Source organism: Macaca nemestrina, chromosome 17 (assembly GCF_043159975.1).
Source record: "Macaca nemestrina isolate mMacNem1 chromosome 17, mMacNem.hap1, whole genome shotgun sequence".
Classification (NCBI taxonomy): domain Eukaryota; kingdom Metazoa; phylum Chordata; class Mammalia; order Primates; family Cercopithecidae; genus Macaca; species Macaca nemestrina.
Window position 1 is genome coordinate 19,006,654 of NC_092141.1, and position 13,219 is coordinate 19,019,872.

Consider the following 13,219-nt stretch of genomic DNA (forward strand, 5'->3'; position numbering starts at 1 on the left):
TAGGGCGGATTTACATGTTCAAATTTTCTAAAAATCAGCTTTGGTATTAGAGCTGATTTTTTTTTTTTTTTTTTTTTCATTTCTGGAAAACCTATCAGGTTTAATCAAATACTTTAAAAATGGTTACTATATATTGCAATCTTTAAATAGGTGTTTTGATTCTTCCTAAGAAAATTCAAATTTAGTCAGTTGAACTCACATTTTAACATTCTATGTTTCTGATGAACTCTAACCTTCCAATGTTGCCTTCTAAGCAAATTGAAAGCTGCCTTACACTGAATGAGGAAGAGCACAAATACTTGGCTGAATGAGGTATCGCAAAAGACTGCGTGCACTTTGAAGAAAGACTTAAGTTATTGTCCTACGATTTCCATTCTTTTTAGCTGTTTCTTAAATATATGCCAAATACCTACACAAAGAGTGGAATTTCAGTTAACACAGTAAATTTATTTTCCAGATGGACATTCAGCTGAAATATGCCAGTGTGTGATTTAACCCATCGGCACCTGATGAACACAGTATGGTCAGATTGGTCACAGATGCTAAACACTATCTGAAGGTCATGCCCAGTCACTGATGTTTATCAGGGTAAAAGTGAAGTGATTTCAACGACAAAAGTACCTTTGAAATAATTTATCAATGTATTCGGTAAACCCAGTTTCAGAATGATAAAGAAAAAAACATTACACAAAATAATGTGGCTAATTCACAGTGGTCCAATTTCTAGCCTGAGGGTTTAAAATGGACTTAAAGTAACGGTCTTTAAACTGAACTCAAAGAATGAAAAAGCAGGAAGTTCAGAAAATAAAAGGCAAGAACAGGACTTTAAGTGCATTTTAAACCCATGGGCTAGAAATTGTACCACTGTTAATTAGTCGCATTATTTGGTCTAACATTTTTTCTTTATAATTCTGAAACTGGGCTTATCTAATACACTGATATATTCATACAATTTGGAAGAATCAGTTGAAGTCACAGGACCCAATATTTGCGCTCTTTCAGTGAATGCAGGCAAATCTGTTATTAATCAGTAAAATCGTATTTTAGTCTCCTGTTAACGTCATATTTATAAAAGTATCATGAGGATGCCAAATGCTGAAAATGGAGATGGTCTAGTAACTAGAAATCCCCACCCCAGGGAGCACACGTACATATCTCCCTACATCCTAATACTGTGATGTGTTTTGGACACAGACATTAGAACCTCATGAAGTTTTAACTGTTGATTCTTTCCCAAGCATCATCAAGTTATGTTTTACACAATGTGTGACTGAAATTCATTCATTCCTCATGCATAGGCACAATCACATAAATACTGCACAAAATATGTCCCTACAAAGTAATCAACAGTGCACACTTGAGGGCAAACCGCATATTGAGCTAATGAAGGGCTCACTGTGATTAAGATTGGATCAAACAGTAGCAGAACATAAGCAAATTTTATCTGAATTCTGTAATGAATATACATGCTATAATAACATTACAAAAGCATGGCAGCCTATTCCAAACCAGCGAGAATAGTTCTGTGCAAACAGTGGGTCTTTGTGTGTTTGAACTCCCACCACGTAAGGGCAAACTCGATATACATGCTAATGACCTACAATTATGAAATTAAAAAAGAAAATGCTAAAGGATGCCAGAGTGAACCTCAGTGAAGGCCACAGAGACCCACTCTCTTTTAACTTTTTACAAATAAACTTAAACTATAAATTGGAAACAAAAATAATCAAGCGTGGCTCTAACATTCAAATGAACTAAATGAATTGTGTAGGAGATTAACCCCATAACTTTGTTTCTTTTTAAAAAGTTTCTTGACCAGCTCTTCGATGACGGTGATGTTTATCTCCTTCTTCTTGGCAGCCAAGCCCAGCAAAAGAACGGCACGCAGCGGTTGCTGCCCAAGCCTGGGTGCTCCTGGTGCTCCTGGTGCTCCTGGTGCTCCTGGTGCTCCTGCTGCTCCTGCTGCTCCTGCGTGATGGGCTGAGCAGTGGGGTTGTCGTGGGGAGACCCCTCCCTGGCCTCTCCTTGCCCAGTCTCGGCGCTGACGCTGAGGCTCACCTCACAAAGATCTTTGGAGAGAGGGAGGCGGGGATCTGAGTGCAGCGCCAGCACCCCCTGCTCCTGCCTGCCCGCCCCGCCTGAGGGCTCTACTCACCGCCATGCTTGTGGGCAGCCCCAAGCTCCTGGGGGGCTGGGGCTCCTGGACGGGGCTCATGAGCAGGGTTCTGGGCAGAGATCAGGAGTTTGCTGTGCTTGTTGTTGTAGTCGCTGCCAACCATAACAGCATCTCCTGCAGCGCCAGCAGATTCACCTGGAGGGAGGGGTGCTCAGCTGTCACACCGCTGCCAGCGCCCACCCTCACGCCCACCCCCACCCCACGCCCACCCCCACCCCCGCAGAGATGTTGCACACCCTACCTTCATCTCCTCCCTGTGCTGGACCAGCCTGATGATGTCCTCCTCCCATTGCTGCATCCTCGGCACTGCCCCCTGCCTCTGTTAGAAGCTGATGAACATTCCTGCGGGAGGACAGGGCTCAGACGCTGGGGCCCCTCCGAAGGCCCTGCAGCTCCCCCTGCCCTGCCCTGGCCTCCCACTCACTGATGGCATCTCTCTCCCCAGTATTCGATGAACGGAAGTTCGGGCTTCTCCACCAGCTCACTCAGGTCCGCCATCTCCTCCCGGTGGTCCATAAAGCCGCTCTGGAGCCAAAATAATGGAGTCACATCTCGGCAGCGACCTGCCCTCAGGTGGCATTTTCAAATAAGTCATGGAGAAGCTGGAGGTGAGTCCTGGCATGGGCCAGCTTCTCCACGACTTCCTGCAGGGCCCGGTGGGTCTCCCCACTCACAGACTCGCCCTCAGTCCCTGGGGCTGGGACCGCTGCTTCTGGCTCCTTCTGGGCCGAGGCCACCAGGTAAGCCAGGTGCTGGCAGCACACCCTCTGCTCTGTCACCCGCTCTCGTAACCGTGCCTGTTCCTCCTTGGCACTGGCTCCAGCGGATTTGAAACATGCCACCTGAGGGCAAGACGTGAGCATTCTTGTAGGGGCATACACAGAACAAACGGGGCAGAGAGGTGGAGCGCAGCCCCTTCCCTTGGGGCCTCAGTTCGTCACAGGTGAAATGGGGTCTGACCACTGGCTCTCGGAAGGGGTGAGGGTCCAGAGAAATCAGAAGGCAGGGAAAGTAAGAGCATAAAGGGGTCTTGCAGGGACCACAGAGGAAGGTGGCAAAATCGGTGCGGGGGGAGTCAGGCTCACCATGGCCTCCCAGCTCTCCTGGTCCTCTGGGACGCTCGGCATGGGCCGAGGTCCCTCCTCCTCCTCACTGTCCAGATGTCCTCCATCTCCTGTAGGGGGTGGCCAGAGGGCTCCTCAGACAACCCAACAATGGAGGTACTGTGGGCCCACCTCTGCCTCCACCCTCACTATGTAATCCTGAGCCAGCCCCTCCTAGAGAGGAATAAGCTACTGTTCTTTATTTATTTATTTTTATTTTTTTATTTATTTTTATTTATTTTTTTTTTGAGACGGAGTCTCGCTCTGTCACCCAGGCTGGAGTGCAGTGGCCGGATCTCAGCTCACTGCAAGCTCCGCCTCCCGGGTTCACGCCATTCTCCTGCCTCAGCCTCCCGAGTAGCTGGGACTACAGGCGCCCGCCACCTCGCCCGGCTAGTTTTTTGTATTTTTTAGTAGAGACGGGGTTTCACCGTGTTAGCCAGGATGGTCTCGATCTCCCGACCTCGTGATCCGCCCGTCTCGCCCTCCCAAAGTCCTGGGATTACAGGCGTGAGCCACCGCGCCCGGCTACTGTTCTTTATTTTTCCTTTTAAGTACCAAGATCTTGCTATACCGCCCAGACCCAGTCCCACTACTGGTCGGTGCAGGAGTTCTGACCTGCTCCGTTTCTGACCTGGGCCAGTTCAGCCATCCTTAGGCAACTTGGTGGCCCCCCCGCTCCCAGGAGGTCGCCATATTGATGCCGAACTTAGTGCAGGCACCCGGTCGGCATAATGACCAGCTGTTCTAAAGTTCTCTTCCAACTCCTCAATCCTGTGCTGCTAACAGTCCCCCCTTCCTCCTGGGGCTCTCTCCTCTTCCTCTGAGTGGTCTCCGGTACCTTCCCCAGGGAGAGCCGTGAGGCTCAGTTGGTCCTGCAGCTGCTGCTGCTGCTTGCTGGCAGCCTCCAGGTGCTCCTAAGGGGCCAGGAAAGAGTGACAAGGCACTGAGTTTGCCAGGTCGTCCCCCTCATGGTCCCGTCTTCAGCAGCTCCCTCCCCGGGTCTCCTGTAACTTTTGGCGGGCCATCTCGGCCACCGCTTTGCCCCAAGCTTCCTGCTGCTGCAGCTGGTTCATTAGCTGGGTCTGCTGCAGTAACTGCCTGTGCAGCGCCTCCTTCTCAGAGGTCAGCTGCTGATAGGCGGCCACCTGCTGCTGATAGGTGGCCACGGACTGCCGCAGGTGACCCAGGTAATGGTCTGGCTGCTGCTGCAGACTCTGAGCCTTTTGGCTCTTCAGCTCCACCTGCAGGAAGACCCTGGGTGTGAGGGCAAGTGGCGGCTGGCTTCCAGATTCTGGGCCCATTAATAGGGTAGCGAGGGCACTGTGGGGCTCTGTCGCCTGCCCAGGGCCCTGGCCCCTTACTCCAGGCCTAAGTGACTGTCTCCCTTTCCTAGAACCCTATGCTTCCTTCCTCAGCCTCAAATCTCATACCCTCCTTCACCATTTAAACTGTAGGCCACAGACTGGTGGAAAAGCAGTGGGAGCCAGCTACCATCTGCTAAGTGTGCTACAGGCCTAATGCTTTCCATGTATTATCTCATTTAATCCTCAGCTCCTCTGTAAGGAAAATGCTACCTTCCTTTTGAAGTTAAAGAAACAGAGGCGGCTGGGCGTGGTGGCTCATGCCTGTAATCCCAGGACTTTGGGAGGCTGAGGTGAGCACATCATGAGGTCAGGAGATCAAGACCATCCTGGCTAACACAGTGAAACCCAGTCTCTACTAAAAAACACAAAAACTTAGCTGGGCATGGTGGCAGGCGCCTGTAGTCCCAGTTACTCGGGAGGCTGAGGCAGGAGAATGGTGTGAACCCGGGAGATGGAGCTTGCAGTGAGCTGCGATTGCACCACTGCACTCCAGCCTGGGCAACAGAGTGAGACTCCATCTCAAAAAGAAACAGAGACTTAGAGATGCAAAGTACTTGAATGGTGATCAGTGGAACCGAGGTTGGAATCCAGTTTCAATCTAAGGAGCATTTTTGTTTTGTTTTGAGACAGAGTGTCACTCTGTGGCCCAAGCTGGAGTGCAGTGGTGCAATCTCAGCTCATTGCAACCTCCATCTCCTGGGCTCAGGCGATTCTCATGCCTCAGCCTCCTGAGTAGGTGGGATTACAGGCATGCTCCACCATGTCCAGCTAATTTTTTTTTTTTTTTGTAATTTTAGTAGAGATGAGATTTTACCATGTTGGCCAGGCTGATCTCAAACTCCCGACCTCAAGAGATTCTCCTGCCTCAGCCTCCCAAAGTGCTGGGATTATAGGCCTGAGCCACTGTGCCTGGCATAAGGAGCCTCTTATCCCACTGTCTGTTCCCCTATGATTGGGGGCTTCATGCCACTAGCTGGGATGATGATGTCCAGACCTGGGAGGAGCCCAGGGCTACCCACCTGTAAAAGTCAGAAGGCAGGAAGGAAGAAAGGGTCATAAGACTGCCCTGGAGGGTGCTGAGGTCACCTGCCCCCAGGCTGGAGCTGCTTCTGGCCTGGCACCTCCCCTCCCCAGAGGCTGGTGCCCGCTTCCCAGCCCTTCTTGGATGGGGTGGGGGTTACAATCTACTTCACCTCGCCCAGCGTCTCCTGTAGCTCCTCCACTTGCTGCTCCAACTGCAGTGCGCTCTTGTTCTCATTGTTCTGGACAGAGAGAAGCAATCAGCTGCCACCCACTGCAGCTGGAGACCCCAGAACTCGGTGTCTGACTCCCATGGCACGGGGAAGGGTGGAGGCAGGTTAGAAAAATCATCCCCTCTCTCCCACAGCCACCAGAGCAGGGCTGTGGCTCACAGGTGCCTTTAAAAGTAACATTTCACGTGAGGGCTACACTGCCCCATTTTACAAGTTGGGAAACAAAGGCCTGGAGGGCTAGGGAGGAGGGCAGGCTCCGCAGGTGGGGCAACGCAGCAGCTCCTCGACGCCGCTCTGTGGCTCGGCCAGCTGCTGAAGGTTCTCATCCTGCTCTCGAAGTCTCTCCTGCTTCTGAAGCTTCTCCTCCTGCTCCTGAAGCCTCTCCTTTTGTGGCTGGTTCAGGAGACTTACGTGTTGATGGTTTTCCACGTGGGCCTGGAGCTCTGCTGACACCCTCTCTAGTTCCTTCCTCAGGTGCTGCAGCTCCTCCTCAGCGGGCACTGCTGGGGGCTCCGGGGGCAGGGGTTTAGCTGAGAAAGGAAGCAGACAATAAGGGCCTCTGGATTCTCAAAAACAAAAACAAAACAAAACAAAACAAAACAAACAACAACAACAAAAAAACCCTCCTCTTGGTGCACAGCTCCTCTCAGGCTCCCCAAACTTGGCCTCACTGCTAATGATTCCTCGCACCCGGATGGTAGCCAATCTTCCAAACCACTTTCAGATGGAGAGCACTGTGGGTGGCTGACAACGGGCCCTCTTTGCTGATGGGGACACTCAGGCTCATGGAGATAACAAGACTTGTTGTTTCCTGGCACAGACCCCTTTCCTTCTGCCTCAAAGCCCTTCCATCCACCCACCTCCCTGGGGCATTCTAAGCCACCCCCAGAGCCCCCTCCGATGCCAGGCCTGCTCCCAGGTCACATCAGCCCCATCGTACCCATCTGGTTTTTTAGTTTCGACAAACTCCTCTCCAGCTTCTCTACCAGACGCATGTGATGCTGCTTCTCCTTCTTTAGTGTGCAAACCTGCCCAAAGCACAGGGATAAAGGGCCCTGGAGAGAGGGGCTGGTGGCTGAACAGGCTGCCATCTCCCTCTCTGCCCCCACCTCCACAAAGCCCCGACCCATGACCACATCTGGCTGTATATTCCCATGTTACAGATGCCCAGAAACATCCAGTGACCTATCTAAGGTGGCGGGGCTGAAGGGTCAGATCTCACCTCCTGGGACATTTTTCTCATCCTCTGCTGCCACCGGGCCCTCTCTCCTTTTAGATGTTGAACATATTCGTCTCTCTCTAGATGGGCTTGTTTGAGTGAATCCTTCATCTGCAAGAATGGGCACAGAAGTTAGGAAGGGCTGTCACTGGTCCTCACCTGCTCCTGGCCACCTGGGGTCATCTTCCTTCCCTCCCTGCCTCTGCAAAATCTCACCTGTGTCAGCTGAGCTTTCAGCAGTGCCTGCTCCCGTAAGGACTGCTCTAACTTCCACTCCATACGTGCTTTATTGCGGCTCGAGGACTGGATGGTGAAGAGTGAGAAGTTTCTATCTGGGGAACCTGGGCCATTCCATACAGTGCCCCTTAAACAGGTTAGGGCTAGGCTTAATATGCAACTCGGTCAGTAAAGATCGAGGCATTTCCAAGTCTGTGGTCTGGTTTTTAAAAGAACTCAGTAAAGTTGGAAGGGACAGGGAAAGAGATCGAATTTACAGCTGGCTAACAGAGACCCAGAGAGATCAGATAATATTGCTCTTGTTATTACTGTTATTACTACCACTGTCTGAACCTTTATGGAGTGTTTCACCAGGTACCATGCTAGCAATCCCATTTATTCTCACAACCACCATAGGAGACAGTTACTATGATTCCCTCTATTGTGTACATGAAAACACATGGAGTATTTGAGGTTAAGCGCTTGCCTAACATCACTTAGGCAGAGTTGGGATTTGAACGCCCAGCTCTATCCAATTCTCTAAGCCCATTTTTCTTGCTGGGGATGGGGGTACAGATAGGAAGGGGAAAATGAATCTTTTGTTCACTGTTTGAAAGGATGATACATTCGCATAGTTCAAAACTCAGAAGGAACAGAAGGGAAGTATCTCCCAGCCACCTATGGCTCTCTCCTGAGTTTTTTATGAACCTTGCAGACATGTTTTCTGTATATTATCATAGTATGTACACACACACACACACACACACACACACACACACAGGTTTCCTCTCTCTACAGAAATGGTAACATACTAAAGGTACTCTTCTGTATCTTCACGAGTAAAGTACCCAACTGCACCTAGGACTTGGCCAAGACCACAGCCAGGTAAGGGCAGGGCAGGCACTTGGCCTCCAAGTTCAGTGTCCAGTACTCGCTCCCCACCGCACCCCCCAACTCACCCACAGCAGCTGACTCAGCCCCAGGCTGCCTCTAACAACCAGACACAAAAGCAGTGAGGAATGGCCATGCCGCCTTCTGGGCAGGACACTCCATCCTGCAGAAGGGACCTTTAGGCTCACTCCTCCATCTGCGAAGCCAGGCTCCCAGGGACGGGGCAGGTGGTCAGACTCACTCTGTCCGCCTTCTTCTGTGTGGCGGTGACAGCAGACAGAGCCCGCTGTAACTCCCCTTTACGCTGCAATGAATGTTGCAGGCGGCCAGCCAGATCCTTGGTCTGTTCTGTAATGACAGATGTGAGATGGGTCCCAAAGGACTCCCCTAAAGACCTGTCAAAGTGCCAGGCTGAAGGATGACAGGGCGCCCAGATTCCCACCTTCCAAGTATCTGAGCGAGCGTTTCGTGCGATACAGGTCCGTACTTAGTTTCCCTTTCTGTACGTTCAATGTCTGGATTTGAACCTTTGGGAGAAAAGCCAAGCAAGTGCTGAAAGAGAAGGAAAGAAACATTCCCCAGAGGACAGGAGAAAACTTCACACCCTCCACTCACCTCTAGCTCCCTTTTGGCTTTCTGTTTCTCATTGTTTGCCTTCTTTTCCTATAGGAAGAGGAAGACAGAGCTCTTACCAGGGGGAGGCAGAGGTGGCACAGCAAGAGACATGCCCCCAGAATGCCACCAATGCCCCAGGACAGGCCCACCCATGGGACCAGGTTATCAGGGACCCTGTGGGGATGGGGTAGAATCTGAGGGGTGAGCCTTCTTCCCCAGGCTGGGAGTGGGTGAGACGAGACTGGGGCCTCTACATCTGAGTGCCCCCCAAACCCAGCCGTCATGTCGCGAGGAAAAAAAGAAATCACATTACTTCTTCCAGCTGATGTTCCACTTGTTTCTTCTGTTGTTTCTGTGGGGAGAGTCAAATTAAGGTGATGGAGGGTGGCACCCTCAACTCTATTCTCCAGACCAGGAAGCGGTAGGTGGGGCCAGGAATGGATTTTAAAGGCAAAGTTCTCAGACCCAATGGGAACACGAACTGGTCAACTCTCCTCAAGCTCCCAAGGACAGAGGATTTGGGTCTTTGTTGGTTTTCACCCACAGCCACAGAACTCAAAGTCTGAATGTGGAATCTCTTGAGAGGACAGGAACACAATCCTCTAGAGATGGAGTTGGAGAAAGGCCCCCCCTCCTGCCTGCTTGTGATTTAGAAAAGTGTGTTCATTCAATAAACATTGACTGAGCACGTACGGGCCAGGTACGGCTCTTCACAGCAGATATAGGATGGAAAAGGACAGACAGCAGCCCTTGGCCCTGAGGTTTCCATTCTAGGTGTCCTTTAAATCTCGGACTCTCAGAGCTAACAGAAACCTTAGATACTCACTACCTCCTCTGGAAACACGAGTCCAGAAAGGAGAGGCGGCTTGTCCAGAATCAAAGAGCAAATTAGGGACTGAGTCATGGCAGAAATACAGGACCCCTGACAACCAGTCAGGCTTACACCCCCCCAAGAGGCAACAACCCCAGGGCGTGTGTAGCAAGGACTTGAGCAGGGGTGTGTGGAGAGGAGAGAGTTGGCAAAGAGGGCAGCAAAAGAAGAGCCATGGTGCGTGCTCTGGGGTCCCTCCAGGTGAGGTCTGGGTGCCCCAGCTCCCTATTTGCCCTTGGCACCAGGGGCCCCCAGTCCCTTTCTTCAGGGTCCCAAGGGGAAACTGGAGCCCAGGATTGTCAGACTGGAATCAGGGGACCCCACTGGACTCTTACCAAATATTTGATGGTGTTCTTCAGTTGACTGATTTTGACAGACCTCGAGTCCAGGGCAGCTGCTAGTTCTTGGGACGGGCTCTGAGGCACATGCAGAGAGGAGGAGGTGGAGGAGGAGTCGGGGGAGAGGTAGAGAGAACAATCATTAGGGCTGGGGTGTGTGTGGGCTGTCTCAGCTGGCAGAGGGGCACCCAGTCCCTGCTGTGGGAGGAGGTTGGAGGATTGGCCTGCAGGGTCACTGCCCCTCCACCCAGAGCCTCTTACCTCCAGATCCTTGAGGGGTGCAGATGACGTAGGGCCCTCTCCGTCGATACCTGTTGCTGACTACAAGAGGTGAGAGTGCACATGGAGATGTTCTGTCCCTCTCAGTGTCTAAGCCCTCTGACTTCCTTTTTTCCCCATCAATGGGCAACATTTTCTTTTCTGCCTATCTTGGACCCTTCGTCCCATAACTCCTTTGTGCCAACCTCTCTCATGGTTCTTATCTCCCCATCATCCCACCCTGGGGCCCTTTCTGTGACTCCTGATGGCAAGTGGCTGTTCTCATTGTCCTGGCTTCCCCTTGAGACTGGGGATGAGGAAAATCAAACAGCAATGACCATATCCTGGTGTCCTGGGTGTTTACAGTAGGCCATGTACTAGGGATTAACATAAAACAATAAGCCGGGCACGGTGGCTCAAGCCTGTAATCCCAGCACTTTGGGAGGCCGAGACGGGCGGATCACAAGGTCAGGAGATCGAGACCATCCTGGCTAACACGGTGAAACCCCGTCTCTACTAAAAAATACAAAAAACTAGCCAGGCGAGGTGGCGGGCGCCTGTGGTCCCAGCTACTCCGGAGGCTGAGGCAGGAGAATGGCGTAAACCCGGGAGGCGGAGCTTGCAGTGAGCTGAGATCCGGCCACTGCACTCCAGCCTGGGCGACAGAGCCAGACTCAGTCTCAAAAAAAAAAAAAAAAAAAAAAACACATAAAACAATAACAAATCTCATTTAAAATTCACAAATGGAAGTCAAACAATAATACCACCTCTATAACACAGATGTGCAAAGAGAGACCCAAAGAGCTCAAGCAACTTGCCCTAAATCATATCCCTAGCAGATGGAGAGGCAGGATTCAAACCCAGAATTCTGAACCAGTACCCAACAGTCCATTCACAATCTTAACAATTACCCTCTACTGCCCCTTGGGACCCCTGTCCCCAGTAGCCTGGTCAGCCAAGACTCACATCCCCAGGTGAGTGGGAACCATCAGAAGTGGCTGTCTTAGGGACACTGCCATTTGTTTTCCCATTCTTCTTCGCTTCTGCTGGACCACCAGGGCTGTTTCTCTGCCAATATTCTTTTAACTGTGGGAAAGAAGAGCAGTAATCCTCATGAGAACTATCGGCCCCTACAGCCACATCCTCCCTTATAGTTTTAACAAAATGCTCTTATACACCATCTGATTTAACGACACCAACAACTGTACAAGGTGTTGTCACCATCATTTAGTGACTGAGAGGGATTGATATAATGGCTAGGAAAAAAAAAAAAAAAGAAAGAAAAAGGTGATACTGGAACTTCGAAACTCAGTCTTCTGACTCCAAGCTCTGGGGTTTTGCCAAGAATCAGCAGCTGCCAGGGACCAAAACCAGAGGTAGAGGTAGAAAAGTAAACATTAGGTAGGCAGGCACTGCATGGTTTAGAGTCATACATCCTCACACATCTGTTAGTATCAAGAAGTGCACCAGTACCTCTCAAACTTTTATATCAATGTGTCCTCATGGCAGAAGGCAGCCTTTCTGTTAAATCTGGGAATTCATCAGAAAGAGGACAACCCAAGCCTCATTTCAGAGAGAAGTCTGGTATACTCTCAGAAGCCTATGTGACTGTCATCCCTAAGTACATTAATGTTTTTTCTCCTGATCTCAAGAGAATCAAGGGAACCTGATGCCTCAGAAAGATGTCTCACATTTATCCCGTGGCACTCAAAGTACCCCAGGTCGAGATAATATGAGGAAGATTCAAGCTGTCAAGTTCAGTTCCCCAAGATCTATTCCACAGAAGATGAGCAAATCTCACTTCAGAGACCACAGACTGAAGGGCAGTCTGGTCCCAGAACCATGGAGAATTAGAATATGAGGTGGAGAACTCAGAAAAAAAATGTTAAAATCTCTCTGGAAAGTAGAAGCCTGGGAGAAAACCAAACCAAACCCATTCTCCCATTGCCACCTAGAGATACTGTGAACGTTTTGAGCTCACGGGGGAAGTGTAGGCTTTTCCCCCTGTCAATGTCTATGTTAAGGGAGTGAGGCAGCCTGAAACTGCTTGCTCCTAGATCCCATAGTCTCCATTCCCCTTCCAGCTGCAAATTTGTGCTGTGACCAGAGGAACAAGAAATGGGGTGACAACACTTAGGGGAGTGGGTCATAAGATCAAAGGCCAGTCTTCCAGTAATGACAGTTAGTAGGCGGATTGTGACATCACTACATTCCACTCCTCCTGGTTGGGGGTGGGGCACATCAGCGCAATGTCCGAGTCCCACTCCACTATGGGGGAGGGAAACACAGGGTTGGGACCCAGGTCCTTGCAGACACCAGCACAAAGAGCCCATGGAGTTTGACCTTGAGGCAGCAGGAGGGGAGGACTGAGTCTGCAGTAGGGAGCCCCAGGAATCACCAGCCCAAAGTCACCCAGGGACAACTGGCGAGGGTGGGGCCTAAGGCTGGAGGACCCAGGTGCTTGGAAACGTGAGCCCAAAGAACCCAGGGAGGTCAAGTTTGGGTAGGCAGGAGGTGAGAGCCCAGTAATGGAGTGGGAAGCCCCAGTAGTCACACACCCAAAGTCACCCTGGGGTGATTGGTGAGGGTAGGGACTGGGCTTCTTGCTGAAGGGGCAGGGCTGATTGACAAGACTTTGGTGGGGGCAGCCCAGAGGTGCCGGGGTTGGGGGGCCCAGTTTGGTGTGCCTCAGGAGTGATATGGACTCTGGTAGTGGTCTTGTCATCAGAGGGGATCTGTGGCTGGGTTGGGGGGCCATGACCTGGTGCATTTTTACCTTTCTCTTGGCTAAGGCCAGTTTACTCTGTTGAGTTTCTTCTGCCATCGCAGGGTGGGAAGGGAAGCGGGATTGGGGCCACGTCAGCAAAATCCCAGCGAGCACTGATCAACGCCTCCAGTCACCTACCAGGCAG

General features: G+C 51.0%; 2 protein-coding genes across 5 annotated transcripts; both read right to left on the minus strand.

Moving 5' to 3' along the window:
• Positions 1 to 13,219, minus strand: LOC105465878 (putative golgin subfamily A member 8F). 4 transcript variants are annotated; one of them, XM_071082482.1, is made up of 20 exons: positions 13,084 to 13,219; positions 11,274 to 11,393; positions 10,311 to 10,370; positions 10,047 to 10,127; positions 9,154 to 9,192; positions 8,841 to 8,888; positions 8,668 to 8,752; positions 8,467 to 8,573; positions 7,335 to 7,421; positions 7,122 to 7,229; positions 6,840 to 6,927; positions 6,311 to 6,429; positions 5,840 to 5,908; positions 4,121 to 4,196; positions 3,262 to 3,350; positions 2,851 to 3,018; positions 2,601 to 2,701; positions 2,418 to 2,518; positions 2,156 to 2,311; positions 1 to 2,069 (listed from the first exon to the last, which is right to left on the minus strand). In XM_071082482.1, the coding sequence occupies exons 1-20, from the start codon at positions 13,129 to 13,131 to the stop codon at positions 1,840 to 1,842; spliced, it is 1,980 nt and encodes a 659-aa protein (XP_070938583.1). In that variant the 5' UTR covers positions 13,132 to 13,219; the 3' UTR covers positions 1 to 1,839. The 4 variants fall into 4 exon arrangements, with proteins under 4 accessions (XP_070938583.1, XP_070938586.1, XP_070938584.1 ...); XM_071082485.1 differs by having other exon boundaries at positions 5,840 to 5,904; positions 6,172 to 6,429; XM_071082483.1 differs by lacking the exon at positions 2,851 to 3,018.
• Positions 4,204 to 4,650, minus strand: LOC105470216 (golgin subfamily A member 2). Its single transcript, XM_011721992.2, has one exon. The coding sequence runs from the start codon at positions 4,581 to 4,583 to the stop codon at positions 4,263 to 4,265; it is 321 nt and encodes a 106-aa protein (XP_011720294.2). The 5' UTR covers positions 4,584 to 4,650; the 3' UTR covers positions 4,204 to 4,262.